Genomic DNA, 25,226 nt, shown 5'->3' on the forward strand with positions numbered 1-25,226 from the left:
TTTGTATTGTGTGCTCAGGTCAGGTCTCAGAAGTTCACGTGCATCGTACAGTACGCACATATATAAATAATTAAGTATTATAATTATATAAATATAGATACTTACCTACGTATTTAATATTTATGTATGAGCATAAGGTCATACAGACAGGCAGCCAGCTCTACTATACATATAGGTATGTACATGCATACATACATAAGCGGAAAGAGCACAAATAGTTTTGTTTATTCGAGTTATGTTATCTGTTTGCTTATCACGGAGTTTTTGTAATCAGAATAGCATTTACATGTCTATTTTGAAATCAATTAATAATTCCTCATCCGTAAAGATTCTGCAATCCGAATCCGGATGACCAATTCCCGATTTCAATTCATTTTGAAATTGAATTTTTGCACTAACGTCATTGGGGAAAAATTCCAAATTCTTCTCACTGCAAAAAACAAGACATATCAATAACATGCATAAATCAGTCAATCTGCGTAGCCCTGAAATAGATCTTACACTCTAAAAAATAACGCTACCCTTTTGAAAAATAAATGCACTCTCGATTCAATATACTGAATCAATATACTGAATCAGTATTACTGATCAGCTATACCAATTCCAGAATAAACTTTATTCTTTAACAAGTTAACTTTACTCTGGATTTAGTATAATTTACTTAATATTGAGTCGAGAGTGTATTTACTTTTCAAAACTGTAGCTTCATTTTTAGGAGTGTACATATGTACATACTTATTTATTACAGTATTCGTGATTGCAAGTACACACATATGTAAAGGCGAATGCAGAACTTTTAGCGTTATGCAGGTCTACATATATATTCTTGACGTCTTGGAATGAGTACGATTATCAACCATACCTAACATATATGTATGCTTACTTATGGGTCAAACTGCCCAATTCTGTATGTATGCATGTAACCCGTATTTAAATTAATACATACATATATACATATGTTGCAGAAATTTGTCACTTCACTACGCAAAATGTTTGCAAGATAGTTGTATTGCTTAAAATTCACTTACCTCCATTAAAATGAGAAAGATAATATTTTCACGAATTCTGTATTTCTCACTGGCCGTTATTGCACTCGAACCCCATGTCCCTACGTCGCATGGTTTCGAACTAACCTGGGCTAACTTGAAGAATATATTTTTGGTATGTGCTGAATTATCTTTAAAAGTAGTATTTTCTCTGCAGAACTTATGTAAATGTCATAAATGTACTCCAAATTCAAATTATAATTCAGAAATCCCGTGATAATGTGGATCCAACAACCACGATCAGGTATACGACACACATCTTACCGACACCAACACCATCGATCTATAGAACTGTTCCGACCCTTGTAACGACTCCATCTCCAGCGAAAAGTTCAAAATCGAGGACTTGTGCATGCGGCGATGAAACGGCGTCGGTGTGTGCCTCGAATGGAATCACGTATCAAAATCGTTGCAAATTCGATTGTGCAAAAACTCGTGTTTCGCGTATGCAAATATCTATATTTAAAAAAAATACATAAATAAAGTTAATATATGTTTGCATTGCACTGTTAATCTTGCAGGTGTCCGTATCGTGGGAGACGGGCCTTGTGGAAGCTCAATGAATCGAAACGACTACTGGGGGTCGGGAAAAAGCCGTGGATATTAAAGCATTCGACATGATTAGGTATGATTTTCATCCCACTAGGAATTTCCTATTATGAAATAAAGTGTAATGTACATAAATAAATTTCGCAACATTTGTTTAATTGATTTGAAGTGCTGAACTGTTTTGGATGTGAAATTGTGCATGTTGCTAAATCATTTTAACTATGGAAATGTGTGAGTTTAATCGTGACCTAAAATTAATAGTAATTAATAATTAGACGTAAATAAATCATTTTAAAACCTACATAAATTTTCGCGAAGTTTTTTTTGCAGTGCTAAAAGTTAAAATGTTCCATAACTGTTTAAAAACATGGCATACATAAATTCTACCCTCTTATATGTACATACATGTGTATGTACATATGTGCTAAATTGAATACAAATCAATCTTTGTGACGCTGACCAATGGTAAGAGTCAGATGTTGATGTTAATGTTAATGGTAACTTACTGGTATATAGAGAAAAGCAACAATCGGGTCATTATTAAAAAAAGAAAAGACCCGAAATCAAAGCATAATTAAAAAAGCGTGTTTATTTTTATATCAGGCAGTTAATATTGGGAGAAGAAACTGCTTTTCCTGACCTCCTCATAACTTGATTTGCTTTGTGAAGTCACCAAACTTGCGTGGATTGACTCGATTCATTTATTTATTCCATGCACTAATTTTTCACAACATGCAAGTAAACAGTCATTTAAATATGTACCTGCATGTTAATGCCAATCCCATTACTTTTGTTCATTCTAGTTTTAAATACTGAACATGGTCAGTGTCTTCTCTGCCAGCAAGACTACCGGTCTGTCTGACTTGTCGTATCAGATTTTTAAATGGGAGCATTTCGAAAACTACGGTTATGCAAATTGGCCTTGGTAAGTAAAGCAAAGAGTGAAATGGATTTTACGGAGGAAATCATAATTTTGAACACCTACATGTTTCACGGGTTCCGCTAATTTGCAATGTAAAGCTGTAAAGATTGAACAGTTAACTGTTGTTAAGTAAATTTACTTATACCCTTCCGCACATTTTTTGATCACCACGAATTGGAAGCATTTTTCCAGAAAATGCTTCACAAAATAGTTTCGTACAAATTGCGTGTTCGCGAAGAATATCAGAGCAACTTGCCAGACATACATACATATTCACGTCAAGTTCCCATCGGAGGCGACGCCAACTAATTTTGCGACGGCGGCGGTGCCAATTTTTGGTTAATTTTTTTGGCGGCGTCAGCAGCGAAATTTTTACGAATTTGAAATCAGATTTATCGTTGGCGATAACGTGTAAAGTGCTACCTGGTCCGGCGGCGTCGATCTCTGCTTCGCATGGTTGTCGAGCCTTATAATTGAAAAAAGTATATTATCATTCATAAGTTACAAACTTTGACAGATTTTCAGAATCTTTTGCTGAGAATTTTTTTGTAAATTTAGCCAGCATATTTGATTGTTATCGCAAACCATTTGATGCTAATTCAAATGAGAAATAATCCGTTGGTGTGAACATGCCTATTATTTTCCGAAAATTGTGTTAAATTATTTTTTGTTGACATTGTTTCTCCCATAATTCCAACAGGTTGTGAACATTGTCCTCTTAGTACCAACAATTTCGTCCACCCCGGTAAAAGATGCAAACTTGGAAACTGTGCAGAATGTGGGTTCAGAATCCATCACGACCAAATTGGGGAAAAGTCTGCAGGTTTTAAAGGAGCCCGGAACTAAACCAGCATTACCGGCGGCTGGAACCCGACGAAAATCAAGGCAATCGTACCCACTAATGATTTACGGAGGATGGTATGCATATGCACATAAGATAGTTTATCTAGATTTTCAATTAGGGGTTCCAGTCCCGGGATTTTTCGGGATTTTATTCCCGGGAATTCCCGGAAAACGGGATCCCGAAATCCCGGGATTTGAAGAACTGAAATCCCGGGATTTCGGGATTTTTCAATTTGTCATTCAGAATTGAAAATTACTTATAATTCATTATTTTAATAGCGGTTTTACATAATTTTAGGTTATATGATTAGTAAGAAAAAGTTTCGATGAGCACAACCAGGCAAGATTGATCCTGAACTCGAAAATTTAAATTTTAAGCAATATTAGTGGCCACATCTAACTCGTACATTTATCTAAATTTCAAAATCTGCAAGTAACATTTGTAATACAAGATGAAACCATAAATTTTCTAATCTCGATGTCAGATTATAACTTGAAGGAACAAATAAACCTTATTTTCGGTATAATTATAGAATCTGAAATCAGTTATGATCAAAAATGCTATCATGTTAGAAGTAATATAAGGCTGCATGAAGGGCATTTTGAACGTGGTACATATACTTATTTAAATTTGAAATTTTTGAATTGCCAACTTCCTTGTCCAAATTGAAGTTTTTGAATATTAATTTTAATGCAATTTAGGCCAATTAATATTGATATTTGATAAACGTGAATTTATGCATTTCGGGTTAACATGCTGGCAAATCCTTGATTAATTAGTTAAGTTTTCTGGAATGAAATTATCGAACTCTTTCCTCACAGCTCTCCAAAATAGTGAACGGAAATTGGGCTTCCACAATACATCGAATCTTTAAATTTGCCATAGCAGGCAAAACAATATAATCACTAATTTGTATTTCTATCGTACATATGTATGTATTTTTAAAATACTATTTTGTGTAGGCCAGAAAATAGCGTACTGTATGTATACTAGTACTTATGCAGGCACAGATCCCAAAAACACAGAAGTAGGTATTATAAATATGCCCAGTCTCGGTACTTTTTAGAGCCATGTACCTTTTTGTATACCCGAATTTGACTAATTTCAAGTTATAAGGTTATATTTAAATTTCGGGAAAAATTCCCGGGATTTTTCACGGCTAAAACCGGGATTCCCGATTCCCGGGATTTAAAAAATCGTCCGGGATTGGGATCCCTATTTTCAATCTGTTAAAATAAAATAAATTTTTGTAGCTACCCCCCTGGGACGAAAGGCTGGGGTTCGAGCAAGCCAGGATGGGGGTCAAGTAAGCCTGGCTGGGGGTCTGGATGGAAGCCAACTGGAGGTGTTCCCGCTGTACCATTTGGATGGGGGTCAACTGGGGGTGGATCTACACCCTTCGGTTCAGGCTTTGCAGGATGGGGGTCAGTTGGGGGCGGTTCCTCGGGGTGGGGATCGAGCCCTGGTGGGTCGGCAGCCTGGGCTGGAGCAGGGTCAACAATTCCAACTTCTCAGTCCCCGTTTTCCGCCATAGGGCCAGCCATTTCCGGCTTGGGTCCTATTTTACAAGCTTTGGGGTTAGGTGGTCCTGGTAATAGAGGTGTCTGGCCGAGTCCGAATCCTGGAGAAGGCAGGCCTGTCATAAACCCTTGTCAGTACCGTCCATTTGATACGAATTGCTTTGGGATAGAAGGAGGATAAGCATAAAATATTATTAAATTGTCGTTTGAAAATGTATGTGTATTATATTATCGTATCGTGTCGTATTAGTATCATATTTTCGTACATAAACTGAGTAATACAAGTATCTACATATATATAGATAATTCAATAATAATAATAATAATAATTAAAGTGTAAATTTATTCATGAGCAAATATATGTTATACAAATTACAGAATATTTATCCAAATCACGCCAACCCCACCGCCGCCGCCACGGCTCCCAAGCCTCTTGCTCTGTTATTCCATTTATAATATTTCCACACAAGCATGACACAATACAATTTGATGGGTATGAGCACAATGCAAATTATAATTTCTATCCACCCTTCAAAATCGTCTAATGTAATCGCAACCAATATGATGCATGCCACGAAACAAATTATAAGTAATACTGACGCCACAAACCACACTTTGAAGAGGACATTTGCATCCTAAAAAAGAAACAATGAATATAAATTTGTTATGAAAACATGCAAAAATTAATTAGGACAAGATATGTATGCAAACCTTTTCCACTGCTAGGAACAAAGTGATCCCGGAAATTAGTCCGAGTACAATTGTAATTGCAATGACGATACAAACGTTGACACTGGTGCTGGTCTGGAACAATAGGAACAGCGTGCCAACCAAAAGTCCAAGGATGATCCAAAATACCTGTAATATGCATATGTAATTTTTCAAATAATTTTATCAGTGGAATAATTAAATATTTAGTGTTGTCATTTGCTACACATTTTTATGAGTTATTTCGTGTATGTAAATGCATATACATACATACATAAGTACATGTACATATTTGCACAAAACCTGGGATAAGATTACATGGTCTCTAAAATAGCAGCTTAACATTTTAAAGATTTGGTAAAATTATGCAAAATTTGTTACTAAAACCACCCAGCATATTTATAGCATATATATATTACATATGTATTTCTAGCCATACTTACTAGGTATACTATTTAGGTGGGTGGAGAGTTCAGATGTGCCATTATATGCAAATATTGCACACTATATCGGTATGAAACAATATGCAAAAATTTCCGTGTTAAAATCATTTTTGAAAAAGTAATGACGATTTAAGTGACGCAAGTCTAGGAAATTTCTCAATGCTTTAACAAAGGTGAAATTTTTGCTTTTGACCTTTACGGATTACACTCTCTCTCTCCACCTTTGGCGGAGACATTGTTTCGCTACGGTTCTAATCATTGTCCAAAATAGCCACCCAAAATGTCCAAAATGCACAAAAAGTGTCCAAAATAGAGAATGGGCCAAAATGTTGCCATTTTTTTGTTACATTTTTTTTGCAAATCTAGGTACATATTTTATTCTCCTGATTAAGTAGTTTTGAGCATCTATATAGCATGATTTGGATTTTTTGCTTAAATATGTTTCCGGATGAAAAACTACAAAATTTTGAAAAGGTGGAGAGAGAGAGTGTAATCCGTAAAGGTCAAAGCAAAAATTTCACCTTTGTTAAAGCATTGAGAAATTTCCTAGACTTGCGTCACTTAAATCGTCATTACTTTTTCAAAAATGATTTTAACACGGAAATTTTTGCATATTGTTTCATACCGATATAGTGTGCAATATTTGCATATAGTAGCACATCTGAACTCTCCACCCACCTAAATTGTATACCTAGTTAGTTTTATAGTTATGTAAATATGTATTTATGTGTATGTAATATGTATCAATAGTTATGTCCCTAATGAAGAATGAATGTATATGTGTATCTAACCGTTTCAATGATTGATGCCTTTTTCAACACTCCTTGCACTTTCTCCATCCCCTCGTTCGACAAGGATGCAACGTTCATCATTTTCAAGTTGTGATCGCTCCTCACTTTTATTTATGATTGTTGATTTTTAAATATTATTAAATATGCACCTATATCTGAGCAAATTTCCAGCTGGACTACTCCATGTTCCTTGGTTGGAAGTAATATCTATGTATTATACAGTCATACGTGCATATTTCCAGTGTATGCAAGTAAGAAATGTTACGTAGCTTTAGCATTTCTTTGTGATAAACTTGTTTTTGCTAGATGAACCATGAGAAAAAACCAGTCTTGTGGTGGCGATATTGGAATAACTTCCTTGCTGGAGTTGTGTAGTATATGAAATGCATATTAATATCCATGAGACATATTTAGGAAGAAGTTGTTCTACGGTCAAATTACATCTATGCAAACCGACATATTATGCGAATAAATTATTCTCCTGTTATAGTAAATGGGAAAATTGTGGAATATTTATTACGCTGTAAAGAGTATTCACCATGTGTCACACATATTTACCGCATTATACATTATGTAGGTAATGAGTACATACATACAATACACGTACTGACATATGTATTCATTTATTGACTGGAAGAGTAACAAGAGGTGGATTGTTGTCGTGTTGGCAAGCTGGTAAACCAAAATAGGCCGGGACGTGGATAGTTTGCCAATATTTCTTGAAGAATGGAGATGTATGCATTTTATTGTAGTACAATATTTAAGTGCGCTACTTCCAGTGATCTGTAAAAGATTTGTGACGTATTATGTCTTGTAGCGTAGAACTTTCTACTTGTAAAAATAAATATCTATAAAAGCTTTAGCAATTGAACCTGGCCCAATTTACGACACGTCCTTCTTAAACAATACATTTTGCATACAGGAGTACATCTGTAGATTACATAACTATTAAGAATTAAGAATTTAGTCTAATTAGCTTTTGTTAAAGTGAGTAGCCTTCTCATAAAGAGAAATGGAAAAAATAATATGTACTACATTTTTTCGAGTTTTTACTTATTTATTTACCTGCCAAAATGTACATATGCAAAAATAAATTCACTGAATATAAAGTGGACTTTATGCACGTACATGTCTGTGATGAACACAGCCATTTGGACAGATTCAAGCAGGTTGGCAATGCCAACTTGGCATTGTATCATTTGAAATCCAGCACATATTACTGACGAAGTGGCGATCAATAATTATTAAATTTTGATAAACAAGAGTTTTGATTGGTCATGCCCTGAGAAAATTAGTTATCGATTTGCAAAAAATGCAAAAACTGCAAACTGCATACATGCATACATATGTATAAAAATGTATTTATTATAAACATAAATAGGTCTCCCATTTCTACCTATTTATTTCTACCTACCTGTCTACCTATTTCCAACCTAATTAACTTCATAATAACCACCCAGACTAACCTGAATTTAAGGAATTTTAAAACCTACATAATAACTGGTAACTAAATTTTATACCATGCTCTACATAATTTCACCACTTAAAAATATTAACTAGTCAACCAAAGGAAGCCACACATTACAAATAAGTATCTTCACATAGGTATATATACTTATTTAGAAATTCTACATAAGAAAATTTCATAACTTTCCCCACAATAATGTTGACACCATTATTCCACACAAAATTCGGGGACTCAATCCAGTTCTCGAAATACCTTGGTCTTCCATACACCTGGAATCATGCGACTAAAACTATCCACGTCTCGCCCTGTCTTTACGCCAACACTGCCACCCTTCACATCAGCCTCACGGGCGGACTCGTCTTCAACCTCGGACAAGCCATCCGATTCAAACTAACCGAAGATATCCACACCTTAAACCAAATCATTCCCATGCTCTACGCGACGCTATGTCTGGTAGTAATGACCTCCATGTTCGCACTTCGCCCCGTCACTACTGCCGCGTACTACAACACGACTTCCTTATACCTTGAAACATTCGAGAAACGTTTCGTCCTCGATAGCAATGAGCGGGAAAAAATTCACCGTAAATTCGACACCATTTGGATCTGGTTTTACCGACTTTCTCTCGTCGTGTTGTACTTTTTCCCTGTGTTTCTAGCTGTTTATACAATCAGCCAGCCAAAGAGCCCGGTCCACTTGATCTCTATTTTTCCCACGCGATCGTTCGCCTTTTTGTTAATGGTTATCCCTTACACGATATCCTTAATCTACATCTTTGCCCATTGTGGGTGCCTCATTCAAATCCTGATGCTTCACGGAACGGCGGAAATGATCCTTCTTACCGAGATCTTGGATCGCCTCCGATTCTTGAAGGCGGGAAATGACCTGAGACTTTTTCCCGAAGTGAGAAAACTTAAAAACCTTCCAGTTGTTTACAGAGGAATGCAGGTCTTGTTCAAGCTCGTTGGAGAAATTCATGGCCCGTACATCATGCCGTTGCAGGCCATCGTGGGTAAATTCGTCATGGTGGCGGCCCTACTGGTTGGGCGGATGCTGCACAAGGTAGACGGGGTTAAGGTGGACTATGCAAGTTTGGTCTTCTTTTCGGCGGCAATTCCATTCGCCGTGTTAGGATGGAGTTATTATTTGGCTTGTGCCGCGTTGTCGCATGGGAGAAGCAGGAAATGTATTTCGTCATGGAAAAAGTGTGACTGGCCGTGCAGGTTTCAGCGGAGATATTTTAGCAGGTTTAAAAAGTCGTGTAAACCGGTTTGTTTCGAGAATCAGGGATATTATAAGAGTAAGGTGACGAAAAGATCGGTTGTTGGATTTATTAAGGGGGTTGTAAGAGGGATTTTTAAATCGTTGTTAGCTGCTGGATGATTGTAATCTATGTAAGTAACTTATGATTTCATAGTTATGTAAATACGCATCTAACAAGGGACACTCACGACCTGTCGTTTGAGTCCAGGGTACCCACTATGTTTTTTAGAATCTACTAGCACCCCAGATGAAGGATTCATTCATATTTCCGTGTAAAACTCATATTTGGCGCCATGGCGTGGCGCCAAATTCGTCAAATTGAGTGTTTTTATTTTTGAAACCGCCATAACTTTTGCAATCCTGGACGGATTTTCAAAATTTTTGGCAAAGATCATGACAAGGAGTTCAACTTTCGTATCCAATGAAATCTTTTCCAAAATTATCGCTTTTAACTTTTCGCAAAATTTCGTAATTTTCTTAGAAATGGGGGTTCGTCGAAAAAATGCGAAAAATATTTCAAAAATTAGCAATTTTCGATTTTTATTCTTTTGTCAAAAAATTTGACTTTTGTGATCATTTTAAGCATAAAATTTTGGAAATCCGACATAAACTGCAAAAGTTATGGGGGTTTGAAGTTGGTCGAAAATGCAAAATTTTAAGTTTGGCGCCACGGCACGACGCCAAATATGAGTTTAACACGGAAATATGAATGAATCCTTCATCTCGGGTCCTAGTAGATTCTAAAAAACTTAGTGGGTACCCTGGACTCAAACGACAGGTCGTGAGTGTCCCTTGTAAGTATTTCTCATACTTTCATTGAGGCAATTCACGTCAGCCTTAGTAACTACGAAACTTACGAACATTTCTAATTTTTGGTTACGAAATTGCGACGTGAAATACGTCATTATCTGAAAAACATTTGGTTTCACTATGAACATGGTAACAATAATTATTCAAATTAAGAAATTTGTGGCTAAAATAGATCATCACAATGTTCAATTAAAAGCCAATTGAGTGCCAATCTTGAAAATTAAAAAGGCAGAATTTGCGTCATTTAGTCCCAGTTATTACGTATGTAACAGCAAATTATTGACAATTGGTTCGACCAAGGGCAAGGAAATTCACAAACAACTGTCTGGGCAAATTAGTCTTTTCAGCTCTTTTAATCCTGGACAGAGTAGAATAATTACCCCAATTATACCCGACAAAGGGAGTCATTTCGTCCAAATCATTGACCAAAGCAACGAAATTCAACACACAGATTTCACCCTTGCTCTCGAACCGTTCAGTAAAACCTGCTCCCAAAATCTTACAAAACATTCAAATAATTCTGCCAAACATTTCCCATCTAACGCAATGCTGACACCCTTCTTTTACCAAAAATTCGCCCAAGCCGTCAAACTCTCCCGCTACCTCGGCCTGCCCTACGTTTGGTCCTCATCCACAAAAACGATCTCCGTTTCCCACTATTTCTACGCCAACACGGCCACCCTCCACTTCTGCCTAACGTTCGAACTCATCTTCCTTTTCGGTCAAGCCGTCCGATTCAAACTTGCCGGGGATGCGGCCACCGTAAACTTCATGATCCCGCTGCTTTACGGGACTTCTTGTATCCTCATAAATTCATCCATCATCGCAATTCGCCCCTCCTCAACGGCCAATTACTACAACGTGTTGACCCGTTACTTTGAAGCTTTCCAGGAACGATGGATCCTACCGCGAGAGGTCGTCAAACTCGAGAGACAATTCAACGCCGTGTGGACCTTGTTCTATTGGACCACATATTTGACCATGTTTACGGTCCCGCCCGCACTCTGCATGCACATCATGTACGCCCCCACTAATCCCATGCACTTCACCTCTCTTTTCCCCGAAGATGGCGCCATATTCAAACTGATGATAATACCTTATACAATTGGCGCCCTGTATTTTGGCGCTTATGTCATATCATTCGTTCAAGTCTTAGTTTTGCATGGGTGCGCAGAAATGCTGCTCGTTGGTAGGATCTTCTCTGCCCTAAAATTCTCGCGATTAGGGGAATCTGCGAACAGAGTGATGCCCGAAGTGCGAAAAATTACGAACTTGCCCCTCGTCTACAGAAGTATGCAAATAGTTTTAAGGCACGTGAGCGAAATTCATGGCCCGTACATTCTTCCGTTGCAATTCGTCATAGGGAAATTCACAGTGGTGAGCACCATACTCATTTCCAAGATGCGCAAGACAATGGCGGGTGGCTTAAATTTTGGCGAGTTGGAGTTTGACAGCATAGCTTTCCTGGGGTTGGGAATACCTTTCGTTGCTGTCGGGTGGAGTTTGTACCTCATCGCGGCGGCTGGATCGCATCGCGGGAGCGTGGCGTGTTTGGCGTCGTGGCGACATTGCAGATGGGAGACGGCTTATGAGAAGAGGTGGTTTAAACGGTTTAGAAAATCGTGTCGACCGCTTTTTGTGGGATGTGAGGGGTATTTTAAGATGGAGGTGAGGAAACTGTCGGTGGTGAATTTCATTAAGACGATGCTCACTGGGATTTCTAGGTCGTTGTTAGGTACGAAAAGTTAAGGTCAAAGCAATCGGTTTGGATAGAGGGTGACTAATTGACCCGGTTGCAAAATTGAGACGAAGTTATTGTATACGTGTTTATGTAATGTAGGATTGGGCGTGTGGGGATTGGATATCCCCCACCCGACGATCCTACTACTCGGCACACGGAAGCCACCGTGGCCGAGTTCGACTGTAAAAAGGAAGAACCTCACTCCAGTCCACACAGACCGGCCCGAGTGTTCCCAGCGTGAACACCTCCACTCTTCTCTCCACATTTTTCCCTGCACCACGCCGTCTGCGTGGCTGCCATCTTTAAAATAAATTCTACTACCTAAATTAAGTTCCTAAAATTCATTTTTGTAAGAGTAATAATTGCTAATGTGAGTAGTAAAGATTCTGAAACTCTTGTCAAGTGAAAATTACGAAGTATACCGTTATTGGACAGGTTATTCGGGTCATTTTTCATAAAAACTCGTACATTGAATCGTGCCAGGTGCAGTTTAGTATAGAAACGGTGCATAAGTGGTAATCGGAGTAAAAACAAGACAGTATTTCTAATTGCCAAGCGAGAGACAATTCATCCTCCTCCCCGTGCGTCGTAGCTCCCATCCGGCTACCCCCTGTGGCCAGTGAAGGTGTCCCGTGATCAGAAGCGTGTCGCATCCGTCCCCCAAGGACCCTGACGTCCGGTACTCGATGAGACTCGCCCATATTCCCCTACCGAGCCCACGGCGACATCATCTTCTCCGCCCACAGGCGGAATCAACTTTAATTAAACTTTGGGCAGGTGATTTGTTTTCGGGAACAAGACATTTACATGTATCCTAATATTTATGTATGTAACTGCATATGTATGCATGTTTGTCTTTTGCGATTATCAATACAATGTAACCATTGATGATATACAAAAAAGGCTGTAAGGATGCAATAAATCAATTATTATTATTAAGTGCATGCACCCTTTGCACACGTGTAGAACGACAACGACTATAAGTTAATTTGCTAAGGATTGGTTGCTAAATAAATGTTTATTTCCACAAACTACATGGGTGCATGTACATAGATATAATAATAAATATATAGTGCACACATATACCAGTACATATGTACATGTCCATTTTACTTTTCTCGCGTGATACCTGCGTGATCTTGCGTATGGTCGATACGTATGTTAAACAATACTGCATCCAAATACCTTTTGATAAACCCTGTCACCTTATCTAATAATTAATTGATGATTGAAAACAACACAATCTGCAAATTTACTGGACACGTATCATTGCAATTTGCACACCACCCCAGCATTCCATTTCGACTTCTGTATGACTTACAGACCTTGTTCCTAAATAGCGATCACTTTATGTATGTCACTCGACCATTCGTCTCATACCGTGACAAATATGAGGCTCCATATCCTCCTAGGATTTTGCTTGGTGGCTACAGCATTTGCCCAATATGTAGAAGAAGACTACTTTTTGTACGATTCGTTCCCCCCAAACTTTAAATTTGGCTATGCAACGGCATCCTACCAGATCGAGGGAGGTTGGAACGAGGATGGTGAGTACATAGAATTGGAGAATGTTAAATTTAATTTGTCACAGGAATTATGCATGTATACAACATTTCTAAATAGGCAAAGGAGTCAATATTTGGGACACGTGGACGCATTTGAACCCAAGTCCTATCGATGACGGCAGTAATGGTGATTTAGCCTGCGATTCGTATCACAAGTGGAGAGAGGATGTCCGAATTCTTAAGGAAGCTCATGTATGTACTTTAATATATCCATATCCCTTGTAAGTCAGTGCTTCAGAAATTGGGACTTTGTCGTCACGATGAGCCGCAAAATCTGTGGGAGATTTAAATTTAAGGGTGATCGAATCAGAGGTCGACGCCGGCATCGTCCATTAGTAGAATTTTAAGCGCGCAAACTATAAATTTATTTAGAATTCCTTAAAAAATCCTCCGAAATCTTCCGAAAATTTCTTCTATCGATAAAATCACCAATTATATTTTAGGCCAAATTGTACCGCTTCTCGATCTCCTGGACGCGCATACTTCCCAATGGAACGTATACCAGCGACGCGGACATCAACCCGCTCGGCGTAAAATATTACAACGATTTGATTGATGCCTTAATTGAGGCAGAAATTGAACCGATGATCACCATTTTCCACTGGGACACGCCCCAATCGCTTGAAGATCTTGGTGGATTCACGAATGAAGTGATTGTCGATCATTTCGTTTCCTTCTCTAGATTGGCGTTTACCTTGTTTGGGGACAGAGTGAAGCATTGGTAATTTTTTTTAAATCATTCATCTCGAATTAAAAATTAGAATGTAAATATTATCTTTTATTAGCGGTAAGTTTGTTACGCGGCAGATTTAAAAAGTAAAGAGTAGATATCAAATTATCATGATAATAATAATCGGGACTATCCCTCACCAGACCTGACAGTCATGAATTTAGGTGGGCAGGATTTAGCCCCTAGTGGTTCTAAACGTGCAATAAGTACCACCTCGATAGCTTGGCTAAATCCTGCTTAGCCCAATTTCACTGGTAGTAAAACGTTATCAGCTCTGGTAACAATTTACTGCATAAGAACTGATGACAACTACCCGTTCACCGGTTATAATATGGTTATCATCTTTTAGGATAACATTTAACGAACCCTGGGTCGTCTGTTGGCAAGGGTACGGAGTTGGTTCGAAAGCTCCAGGAATCGTTGATCCAGGTAGCGTAGCACAAATATTTGAAGCTTTATCCTAAAAATTTCACAATGTGTACCATGATTCCATCCCTCTTTTAGCGGAGTTGCCTTACCAGTGCGTCCATAATATTTTAAAAGCTCACGGAAAGACGTATCGTCTCTACGAATCCGACTTTAAAACACAGCAACGGGGCTACGTCGGCATAACACTGGACACCTATTGGTATGAGCCAGCCTCTGATAACCTCAACGACACAGCCGCGGCGGAAAGAGCGTTGCAGTTCCATGTAAGGGAGATTCTATTTTTTTTTTTAGAAATTTGTAGTAAATTTATGTCTCACCAGTTACTCGAAATTTATTGCCACTCTGGTAACAACAATTATTAGCATGACGAATAGACTTGAATTTTTCACCTATTTTCTAGCACGGTTGGTTCGCCTCTCCCCTCTATTTCGGCAAATACCCGGACGTCATGCGCGAATTCGTTGACGCCAAAAGCATCTCTGAAGGACGCGATGTATCCCGACTTCCAGAATTTGATGCAGAATGGCGTGCCATCATTACAGGAACAGTCGACTTCCTGGGATTAAACCATTACACGAGTGCCCTGGTTAGACATACAAACCCTGGCGCCGCTGGGTACACGCCAGGCTGGGATGGGGACCAGGATCTCTTCAAGTTCCAAAGCCCCACGTGGTCTTGTTCTGCCTCGCCTTGGCTGAAAGTGAACCCCGTCGGGTTTCGCAAGGTTCTAAAATGGTTGAAGGATACGTACGGAAGTCCGGAAATTATCGTGACGGAAAACGGGACAAGTGAAGACGACGCAACCGCGGGAGCCTTCGGTCCTTCGCCGCTATTCGATTTAGCAAGGTCATACTATTACACGATGTATATTAATAACATGTTAAAAGCGATTGTACAAGATGGCGTGAACATCACGTCCTACACGGCGTGGAGTTTGATGGATAATTTCGAGTGGAAGAGGGGATACACGTAAGAAGCTTTTAAAAACTTTAAACACACATTAGTAATGGCGTGTATATATTACCATTTGAAATTGGCGCTGCATTTTCTATTACCCTAGACGGGCTTAAGTTGTCTAGATGGGTTACTAATCTCATGCTATACCTTGGGGCAGACGTTCTGGGCAAACGCGCTACTTTCTATGCATACTTACCATTAGCCAAAATTCATACCACAATAATTGTAGTTTTCTTAACTATGTAAATACGCTACGCGCACTAATTGAGGTCTTTTCTAACAAGTTTTTCATCACAGTTCCCTAAATTTTTAGAGTGACAGGGTTTAGTGTCTCAGTAAACTTTGGGACGGATTTGAGAATAGATTTTAGGGTCGCTACATTTTTTAACAAATGTACATATATATACATATCTATTAACGCTGATAGCTGATATGCAACAATTTCTTATAGGCAACGATTTGGCGCACACCGCGTCGAATTCGACGATCCTGACCGAGAAAGAAAGCCAAAAGAGTCTGTCGCACTTTTGCGCGATATTTTTGACGACAACGGATTTAACAGTTTGAGAGACGTTAATCAGCGGAAGCGGTATCACGACGTGGTCGAATTCTACACTAGAGGCGAGAAGCCATTGGGACAGTCCCAAGGCTCTCTCAGCAGACAGGTCAATGTGGCCGGACTGGCCGTCATTATGATTTTCTGGACACTTATTGTCAGTTTAGCTTAATAATTTACATAAATATTTGTCCATCTCTAATTTCTTGTCCATTTATAAAGTATAAAATTTATTAACCTGTAAAGATTTCAATGTTCTTTTCTAAATAAGTATACATATCTCAACTACAGAATTTTTCATTGCAAACATACACAAGGAGTAATATATGCACTCAAATAAATTCCCCCAAAATTACAAGAGCCCACTGTATGCTTGCCTGTTTTCACTAAATTTCTTCGAGGAATGGCGACAGAATGTTTCATTAGTATTTCATTTGTCAAATTTTAGACTATGCTCGATTTTTCGAAACCCAACACCAAATGGAAATAAAAGTAGGTTTATACACAGTATTTGGTACACAATTTTGTCACACTAAACTTATCCAAATGTACTAAACTACGAGTATATTCCTGTATATGTGCATAAATAGGTTGTTTTTTTCGCAACAATTTGAGAATTCTTGTTTCACACAAGAATACATAAATATGCTCATTTCAAAAATCGTGCATGATATGCATTTATGTACATATTTACATATTTAACACTACTTGTGCAAATCAGTACTGAACTGGGAATCTGGTGAATTAAATTGAATTAAACAATAGCTCTCCATAATTTCCTATGAGGTAATGTCTACCAGTTCCCCTCCCTAATGTACCCCACCAGATTGAGAATGTAGCCGTACAGACCTGAAATATGTATTTTTAGCAGATTACAAACATAAATTTAAACAGGGTTGCTAAAATTACTTACCTGGCGCCTTTTTGTCAACAAGGAAAACCTGTTCCTTTGGAATCTTGGGATATAAAAAGTGCAAATGTGGGGCTGACAGTAGTCTTTCTTCGATTGGATTATCATCTAAATCAGTCTTCATGTACGGGACGAACTTGTTGATTTCATTGACTGCAAAGTATTATGAAAATCGATGTATTATTCACCTGGTCGGAGAAACATACGTTAACATCGAAATTAAGAATTGTAACGAGTCGAATAAAAATTTTGCTCGATATGAAATTGCCTAGTTTTGGAGCCATATACTCTTTACCACAACTAAATATGTACGAACGGATCTGAATCCAGCCGGACTCGGATTCGTTCGAATCAGGATTCAGAAACCCAAAATGTCGGATTATACACATCTCTGGTGATTGGAGATTTTCATATCGTAAAACCCAACGAGTCTAATTCTCAGATTCGTTCGGAGCACTAACCACGAAGTAATTGCATTGAGGTTACCTCTATTGTTAAACCAAGCAACAGTAATCCCGCCATAAATAGCTTCCGAGAAGTAGAGGACAAAAGTTCCCGGGCTCTCAACTTTCAACGCAGCATGTAAGTCCTCCTTGGTCACGAAGCCTTCAAACAATCCCTCCCTCCAATAATGGGCTATAGCATTCTTCTCATGCATGGTAGCGGTCCTCCTTGGCGGGGATTTCCTCTGCTTCTTTCGCTTATTTGGGCCTGAACTATTGCTGCTATCGCTATCCATCGGTGAGGGCGGCTCATTCTCCTGGTCCGTTGTGGAGGACAGCATCGTCATAATCTTGAACAGCCAGACGTTAAAGGTTATCTTGGTCTCTTTTTCGCCGCTGTTGCTGTTTCCTTTTCGTTTCTTGGTGGACATTGAACAATTAAGCTTGTCTTTGGCAAACATATACCACGTGAGGGGACCCTTGGAATGTCTGAATTTTGAAAATTTGGAACAATCAATTTAACTACATAGATTTAACATATGATTATCTATCAATTTACCCCATCAACTTTAGTTTCAGAAACTTTTTCTGTGAGTCGGAAAATCCACGGCCAGTTTCCTTCAGAAAGATGTTGCTCAAAATTTGTAAGAAATAGTGTACATCGACTTCTAGAATGACTTGGAAAGCGGTCCGATTCGGAAGGGCGAACGCGTTGTACCAAAGAATTGTTGCCCACCCGTTGGCGTCCTGGTTTGGGTGAATAGTCAGCGCAAAGGGGACAGATATTGTCCAGGTCTATGCATTTATGACAATCGTAAAATTTAAGAGCAACTAAATACTGCGAACGAACCCACTTACCCGTATTGGTTCGCTGTCAGGAGGATTCAAGGTTGCGCAAAATGCGAAGCAATATTTCGCACTAGCCGAGCACCTCTTTTCGTTCACTTTTTTCCTCTTGTCGGGTATCTCGATGTTGGAAAGTGTAACGGAAAATATGCCATTATTCCATTGCGTGACTTTGGCCTTATCGTGGACTAATTTCGTGTAAGATGCGGGAATATGAGGTTGCCGCCAAAACTCGTCCTTCCAAGTTCCCGCCGTAACTTCGGGCTCGTCTAGTAGGATGGCTTCGACCTCGAGATAACCTTTTGTTAGTGTCAGCCCACTTCCGAAGACGAAGCGTAGATCAATAGACTGCTTAAGGGTGGATCCTAGTCGAAGGATTTGTGGGGGTTGTTTGGTCACCTCGAACCTTGCGGATTCCAGCCGAAGTTGGTTTAGCTGTGATGGAAATTGAGAAAATCAAATGTTTACATTAGGTGTATTCTCGTCAACCTCCGCAAATGAGCGTAGGAAAATACTTATCTAACTTGCCAATTGTTGTAATTACGCCAAGAAGAATATTATTTTTAGTGTCTACACATATTTACTTTTTTTAATTTGAATTACCTCATCTCTGAATTCATTCCAAATTTGTGCAACATCCCCCGTGTTGGGTTCTCCACATTGTAATAAGCACTGTTCAATCTTGTCTTTGTCCTCCAACTGGTCAATAAGTTGCTCCAGACATAAATTGTAGGTTTGTCCAAGGCCACAAATCCGGTCAAAATTGTAGCCGATTTGAAATCCATTACCTGCCAGACGCTGCTCGTCCTTCCACTCGTTAAATAAGGCGTATAGTTGATAGCTTAATTCTTTGGTCTTGTCAATCGCGTTTTTCATGTGGGAGACGAAGTTTGTGAGGTCACGAATTAGTGAGGCCACCTGAAATAAGTATTATAAAAGGTTTCACGTACATATGTACTTATTTTTAACGCTTGAATGATAAACAGTCTATCATAATTTAGTGTAAACTTATTTACACTCTACTGGACCTTTGGAACTTGATTCAGTAATTCAAAATCAACCGTATCTTTGAGTACTCGGAAATTGGTTAAGATATCAATCAAGCCGATATTTACAAAATTAGATAGAAAATCGATAAACCTTGGAGTTGCCTTTGAGTTTTGCCAGGTCAGTGTTAATTTTAAGGACATATTTACATACATATTATGTAAATTTCGCACGTAAAGAGATTAAATAAAGCAATGCCATAAATTTTTGACATTGTTTAGTATGATACTTGTGTGAGATACTAATAGTATCTCACAATCTGCTTAAGGACCCCAATGTTTTTTATGACGAGCATATATTTACATACATACATATGTTCATAAATTACAAAGTACATTCGCCTCAATGGAGGAATTTATTAAAGCTTGGAACTAATTTTTAGTGTCATACAATTGCTTTAAATCAACATGTCCATTATTCCGATTGATTAACCTACAAGACGATTATTCTAAACTTAATGGATTCATTTGTCATGTCGTGTGTCAATTTGCATAATTCTTTTACATATCGGTAGTACATATAGTATAATTTTTTTCTCATAAAAGTCACATGGTATAAACAACCACTTTGTGTAATATTTTCCCATAAATTACAAAATAGAAATAACTTCTGAAACTTCTGATTATTAGTGAGAACTAAAATCATTAGACAATACGAAAATTCTCACAAATACCACACAAATAATATTCCATACAGGAACACGATTTAAAAAAACATTCGTCAAAAGAAACCCGATACTTATTTGAAAATTTGAAAATTTTGAGTTGTTCAATAAACGCGGACATTATTATTTAATTTTTAGATATCTATTTTAAAATTTAAAGGTGTAGTTGGTATAGATACAAAGAAAACGTGATGAAGGAGTACTTGCTTCCCAAGTACAAATGTAGTATGAAAAATGCCGGTATTGAAAATGACATTACATGTATGTACATATGCTGTTTAGGTTAGTAGTCATTAAGTGACTGTTTAGGTTAAATGCTTTGGGGGTAATTTTGTATGCATAATGAAACAATGCAAAAATGCAAATTGACATGTAACCGGTCACATAAATTGCACAATGTTCGGCGAAATATGTATACTTTTCTGACCTACACTATTATACTTATTTGTCTGTATCTATGTACATATGTATGCATTACCTTCTGGCTTAACAAAGACTCCTTTCCAGCTTGAATAGCCCTCAGATTATACGCTCCTGCTTGGGCTTGCACATCTTGACTCCCATAATATGCTTCGTTCGTTAGAATGTCAACTGCAAATGTTTAATAAATTTGTAAAAATAGTTTTAATTTAACCCACCTCTATTGCATTGCCATAAACAAATCAAGAATAATTTACCCTGTAGCAATCCCACGTCCACCACTAACTTTGACACTTCACCAATTACGCAGCTAATTAGTGCTCGCATCTTTTTTGATTCGCTAATATAACTGGGTCCAACTTCTTCGGACGCGATGACCTGATTCAGGCCACTTTGCAGAGCATAATACTTCTCCTCGTAATGTAGTAAGGGATCCATGACTTCAAAATTATTTTCGTATTAATCAACTTAAACTGCAAAAATTATTTGTACATCCTGTCGCGCACCTTGTCCGAGACGAAATAACGGCAAAACGTTCATAACCACGCAAAATATTTGGGCATATCAGTCAATTTGATAAGGAGCGGATGCAGAGAAATCAGACATAAATAATTTTGAGGGATTTGTGTGTTCAGTTTTATCAATGTGGTTAACATGACAAACCGATAATCTAAATTCCATGGAGTTTCTGTGAAAATATGGCGGATTATGGCTCCTCGTGCATTGTAAACGTCAGAATTAACACAATATTTAACAATTCGTCGCCTCGTCGGCGGATATCTCTACGCGAATAAAGATTCTTATCAACCATTTATTTAGTGTTGTGTACTTATGTATGCATATATACTTCGCAGTAGGAATTACGTAATGACGCAAGTTTTGCACTCGCAAATAAATAAAGTTCATGTTCAATGTTGTTGCTGCATTATCTGTTTAATTAAATATAGGACAGATATGTCAATATTGGTGGAGACGCGTAAGACAGTTGTTTATTATGTAAACTTGTAGAGTAAATTAAATGTAAGTATTAGGGATCAATACATTTTATGTCTCATCTCAATAATCGACTTGTAGAAATCCAGTATTAATACATATAATATAATATAGTATGTATATGAAACATAATACCAAGCGGTATTGATATATGACTACCAAAGTGGTATTGACAGGAAATATGGTGTAACAATAGCTTGGTATTAAAGGTTATCATATAGGTAGCAAACGTTTATGGACCGGTATAACTTTAATACCAAGCAGTGGCAACTTTAGTACCGACAAATCAATACCTAGATACGTGACTATATGTACCAGATTTCTAACAGTATACATGCTTGTACCGTACAAGTTGCACGTATGTACATTGTGAGTGGTTTCAAGAGAGTACAGGAAGTTTGGCTTGACAAATACGATGCAATCATCCGAAAATCAAAACGATGATAACTGCACTTGTTCAATTACATATACTTGATTGGCAGCTTACATGTTTATTTTCAACGACTTATTGGGGGAAATTAGTGTACGAATTGCAGCATAATGTTGAAAAATTGCGACCTGAATATAGCCAAGTTGACATATGAATTTTAAAGCAGAAATTTTTTGCTGCTATTTTTTTGATAACGTTGTTGACGATGCGAACTCTTTGTGAGCATTCAAGTTTATTCGGGGTCACAAATCAGACAGTAGAATAATTCGAATAAATCATTTTTTAACTATAATGTTACATATCTGTATAAACTGAACATGATAAATTGCATTAAATATGTACACAGTTGAGTTGACATGTTTAAACATGTTTGCTGAAATGATGTTTGGCAATAAATAAGTAAATGTATGCACTTCATTTTCCATGAGCTTCATGATTCGAGCAGCCGTATTGAATCACTTAACTAATAAAATATGCAGTTTGCAAATCAATTTCAAATTCTGTAAAAATGTACGTTGGCAAAATTCTTGTTTTGCATGGAATCTTATTATTGACCATAACTGCACCGAAATATCAAATGTGAAAACATGTTTTTGCGTTATATGCTGGTTTGAAGAGTCAAAAAATATTTTACATCATACAATCGAGCACAAAAAGTTCTCAGGAGTACATATGATGTATGAGTTCGAAAATTTGAATTTGAGAATTTTATTTAGGTAACTTAAATCATCTATAATATGTATACATATTAGTTAGAAAATAGTTTAAAAAATGTTCTAGGATTGTTTCTCCTTATAAGAAGGCATGCATACGTTTATTTCGTAACCATATTGAATTTTCTAATAAAATTTACGTATTTGTTTTAAATCAGTTCCAACCGTTAAACGAAAATTGATTTAACTACATTTGCTTTGGTAAACTTATTAAAAATTAAGTAAGTACTTACAAGTTGTAAGGATAAAGAAGAATATGTAAATAAATGTTCAAAAATGCTTCTTGTCTTAATTTGTATATATGGATGAATTTGTATGGATTAATTTATACAAATGAAATTATGTTCGTAACCGGTTCTTAAAAAGTCATAATTTTTTATGAAAATTGGTCATACTCATGTAGATAGTTTGTTGACCTCTTGCAACATTTAATTTTCCATTTAAATTATTTGTTTTCATGAACCATATTTAGCTGCATGCAACTTTCAACTTATTTATTTAAATCAAATTGATCCTCTAGAAATCATCTACAGTAAGCAATTGTATTTCTTGTCAGTTTCGAAATTTTGTAAAATTTCAAACCATGCACCCATTATTTCCACCATTTCCCGTTGTGATAATAGTTACTCCGACTGAGTAAGGCCAAATCACCACACCCATCCCGTTCTCACCCCCGTTCCACTGGTGACGAAGCTGCATCCCATAACTCGCTTCATACCGAACCACCGTGTGTGGGGGCAATGTCATGGTGGAATTAATGGGAAATATCATGCTAGTCCCGCCCACAATCTTAACTTGTCCTTCAACTCCGCAGAATGTTGTGGGATCTGTAAACATTACTGACGTCTGTCGGATGAATAAGACCGTCGTGCCGGTCACATACTGTACATACGCGTAGGAGCCAGAGAAGTTGAAGGTGGTATCCCGTGGGTATGTCACCGTACAACCGGCAGGGTACTTGTAGTAGAAGGAAGTACCAACGGTGGCACTAGCGACGGAACGTGTTTCCGGTTCTAGGGAGTTCAAGGGAACCACCTACATACATAATGTTAAATTATATACTTACTGATTTAAAAAATCGTTGATTGGAGAATAAGGCGCCCCTGAAGTGGTAGATTGTTTGGTTTACTTTAAAATTATTAATTCACACTCCAAATAAATTTGACTAAAATTTGGAAATTTTTATTCAAACGGAAAATGTTGAATAAAATTTTAGATGCCACAACGGATTATGTAAAATTTAAAACTGTAAAGAAGTTTAAATTTATCTAACGTTGTTAAATTATAGCTCAACCTTGAGTAAATTTTACCTACGTCGAGTAAATTTTACTCAACTTTGTTTAGGGTGTACATTTTGCAAGATATGCGCCATGAGTTTTAAAGGTGAATGTATTGGTCAAGGTAGGAGTTAAATATGAATTAAATAACTCACCTCAAACGCTGCGATGAAACAGGTTCCCCATAGTAGAAGGGGTATCAATATCTTCATTGTTGTTGGGAACCCTGTTAGAGTTCTGCAGTTCAGATTTCACAATATTCTGCGCCGGAGAACTTTAAGCGAATGCTAGGTTATGGAAAGAATTTCATTATATATCAGATGCCGATGCAAAAGCTGGATCCATAGTCCGTGATTTGTTCATGCCTTGTTATGGTATGCGTATATCTATGTTCCACTATTGTCATGCAACTAGTTTTATTCCGATTTTCTGATTAATATTCATAGATATCAATAAATTATGCGGGATAAAACGGAATTTGATTGTATAGGAGGAGGACGCACGACATTGTCAATGCCAGATATTGATGCCCTATTGATATTCTGTTGGGCTTAATGAACGTTGGAAAAGTGAAGGAGGGTTATGGTCTACAACCCCCGTCATCTACTCTAGGGGCCAAAAATACGAAAAAATTCGCTGTTTAAACTTTCACTAAAACTCCAGTTTTGATGGGATTTTTGAAACTCTTTGTACTATTGTGATACCAGATAGTTGTTTTATAATACCCGAGTTTGATTTTGGATATGATAAAGTAACTATCTGCTACCACATTTTGGTAAAAATTTGAAGTCTGACAAAAATTGTAGTTTTGGTAAGGCTTTGAAATTGGCTATTTCGAATTTTTCGCCCTTTTGAGTTGGCTTTATAGGCCTAGTGGACCTTTCAAACGGTAAAGATGTCCTACGTTCGCCTCCCTAATTCACTTTGTCTGGTTAAAATACGCATGTATGTATACATATGTAGATATAAATCCCAACCAAATGGCGTAGATGTAAAATAAAGTAGGTATTCAACAAATTACTTAAATATTTATCAAAACTAAAATGTTGTTGATGCCAATTCCGCCCTGATGCTCGACTCATGAATGATTGACGTCACGGTCAAACAATTACAATGACAATTAAATGAAATTACATGAATT

The 25,226-nt window shown here is 37.5% G+C and overlaps 6 protein-coding genes across 6 annotated transcripts; 3 read left to right on the forward strand and 3 right to left on the reverse strand.

Annotated features, from left to right (window-relative positions):
* Positions 1-968: 968 nt before the first annotated feature.
* On the forward strand, positions 969-1,896 carry LOC110857730. The gene is made up of 3 exons (XM_022106342.2): positions 969-1,161; positions 1,253-1,490; positions 1,568-1,896. Exons 1-3 carry the CDS (start codon positions 1,039-1,041, stop codon positions 1,651-1,653), a joined length of 447 nt encoding a protein of 148 aa, XP_021962034.1. The 5' UTR covers positions 969-1,038; the 3' UTR covers positions 1,654-1,896.
* A 512-nt stretch (positions 1,897-2,408) lies between these two features.
* On the forward strand, positions 2,409-5,261 carry LOC118438324 (loricrin-like). The gene is made up of 3 exons (XM_035858290.1): positions 2,409-2,520; positions 3,218-3,435; positions 4,615-5,261. The coding sequence occupies exons 1-3, from the start codon at positions 2,479-2,481 to the stop codon at positions 5,060-5,062; spliced, it is 708 nt and encodes a 235-aa protein (XP_035714183.1). The 5' UTR covers positions 2,409-2,478; the 3' UTR covers positions 5,063-5,261.
* On the reverse strand, positions 5,188-7,037 carry LOC110857786. Its single transcript, XM_022106398.2, has 3 exons — positions 6,824-7,037; positions 5,593-5,739; positions 5,188-5,516 (listed from the first exon to the last, which is right to left on the reverse strand). The coding sequence occupies exons 1-3, from the start codon at positions 6,902-6,904 to the stop codon at positions 5,274-5,276; spliced, it is 471 nt and encodes a 156-aa protein (XP_021962090.1). The 5' UTR covers positions 6,905-7,037; the 3' UTR covers positions 5,188-5,273.
* Positions 7,038-12,344: 5,307 nt separating this feature from the next.
* LOC110857612 (myrosinase 1) lies at positions 12,345-16,697 on the forward strand. Its single transcript, XM_022106210.2, has 8 exons — positions 12,345-12,882; positions 13,446-13,652; positions 13,729-13,862; positions 14,114-14,391; positions 14,750-14,829; positions 14,905-15,092; positions 15,230-15,798; positions 16,238-16,697. The coding sequence occupies exons 1-8, from the start codon at positions 12,792-12,794 to the stop codon at positions 16,512-16,514; spliced, it is 1,824 nt and encodes a 607-aa protein (XP_021961902.2). The 5' UTR covers positions 12,345-12,791; the 3' UTR covers positions 16,515-16,697.
* On the reverse strand, positions 16,548-21,346 carry LOC110857610 (signal transducer and activator of transcription 5B). Its single transcript, XM_022106209.2, has 8 exons — positions 20,930-21,346; positions 20,731-20,843; positions 19,145-19,459; positions 18,554-18,976; positions 18,255-18,490; positions 17,739-18,184; positions 17,256-17,405; positions 16,548-17,191 (listed from the first exon to the last, which is right to left on the reverse strand). The coding sequence occupies exons 1-8, from the start codon at positions 21,108-21,110 to the stop codon at positions 17,136-17,138; spliced, it is 1,920 nt and encodes a 639-aa protein (XP_021961901.1). The 5' UTR covers positions 21,111-21,346; the 3' UTR covers positions 16,548-17,135.
* A 1,866-nt stretch (positions 21,347-23,212) lies between these two features.
* LOC110857691 lies at positions 23,213-24,390 on the reverse strand. The gene is made up of 2 exons (XM_022106297.2): positions 24,241-24,390; positions 23,213-23,843 (listed from the first exon to the last, which is right to left on the reverse strand). Exons 1-2 carry the CDS (start codon positions 24,295-24,297, stop codon positions 23,385-23,387), a joined length of 516 nt encoding a protein of 171 aa, XP_021961989.1. The 5' UTR covers positions 24,298-24,390; the 3' UTR covers positions 23,213-23,384.
* Positions 24,391-25,226: the final 836 nt, after the last annotated feature.

The sequence above is a fragment of the Folsomia candida genome, unplaced genomic scaffold, assembly GCF_002217175.1.
Source record: "Folsomia candida strain VU population unplaced genomic scaffold, ASM221717v1 Fcan01_Sc019, whole genome shotgun sequence".
Taxonomy (NCBI): Eukaryota; Metazoa; Arthropoda; class Collembola; order Entomobryomorpha; family Isotomidae; genus Folsomia; species Folsomia candida.

Coding starts and splice junctions, on each gene's coding strand:
- LOC118438324 (XM_035858290.1), top strand. CDS start 2,479: ATGGGAGCATTTCGAAAACTACGGTTATGCAAATTGGCCTTG. Junction 2,521..3,217: donor GGTTATGCAAATTGGCCTTG/GTAAGTAAAGCA, acceptor TAATTCCAACAG/GTTGTGAACATTGTCCTCTT. Junction 3,436..4,614: donor CTAATGATTTACGGAGGATG/GTATGCATATGC, acceptor AAATTTTTGTAG/CTACCCCCCTGGGACGAAAG.
- LOC110857730 (XM_022106342.2), top strand. CDS start 1,039: ATGAGAAAGATAATATTTTCACGAATTCTGTATTTCTCACTGGCCGTT. Junction 1,162..1,252: donor ACTTGAAGAATATATTTTTG/GTATGTGCTGAA, acceptor ATTATAATTCAG/AAATCCCGTGATAATGTGGA. Junction 1,491..1,567: donor TGCAAAAACTCGTGTTTCGC/GTATGCAAATAT, acceptor TTAATCTTGCAG/GTGTCCGTATCGTGGGAGAC.
- LOC110857691 (XM_022106297.2), bottom strand. CDS start 24,297: ATGAAGATATTGATACCCCTTCTACTATGGGGAACCTGTTTCATCGCA. Junction 23,844..24,240: donor GTTTCATCGCAGCGTTTGAG/GTGAGTTATTTA, acceptor TTATGTATGTAG/GTGGTTCCCTTGAACTCCCT.
- LOC110857612 (XM_022106210.2), top strand. CDS start 12,792: ATGAGACTCGCCCATATTCCCCTACCGAGCCCACGGCGACATCATCTT. Junction 13,653..13,728: donor GGGAGGTTGGAACGAGGATG/GTGAGTACATAG, acceptor ATTTCTAAATAG/GCAAAGGAGTCAATATTTGG. Junction 15,093..15,229: donor AAAGAGCGTTGCAGTTCCAT/GTAAGGGAGATT, acceptor CCTATTTTCTAG/CACGGTTGGTTCGCCTCTCC.
- LOC110857610 (XM_022106209.2), bottom strand. CDS start 21,110: ATGGATCCCTTACTACATTACGAGGAGAAGTATTATGCTCTGCAAAGT. Junction 18,185..18,254: donor CTGAAACTAAAGTTGATGGG/GTAAATTGATAG, acceptor TTCAAAATTCAG/ACATTCCAAGGGTCCCCTCA. Junction 17,406..17,738: donor TGCTTGGTTTAACAATAGAG/GTAACCTCAATG, acceptor AATACTTTGCAG/TCAATGAAATCAACAAGTTC.
- LOC110857786 (XM_022106398.2), bottom strand. CDS start 6,904: ATGATGAACGTTGCATCCTTGTCGAACGAGGGGATGGAGAAAGTGCAA. Junction 5,740..6,823: donor AGGCATCAATCATTGAAACG/GTTAGATACACA, acceptor TGCATATTACAG/GTATTTTGGATCATCCTTGG. Junction 5,517..5,592: donor TGTTCCTAGCAGTGGAAAAG/GTTTGCATACAT, acceptor TTTCTTTTTTAG/GATGCAAATGTCCTCTTCAA.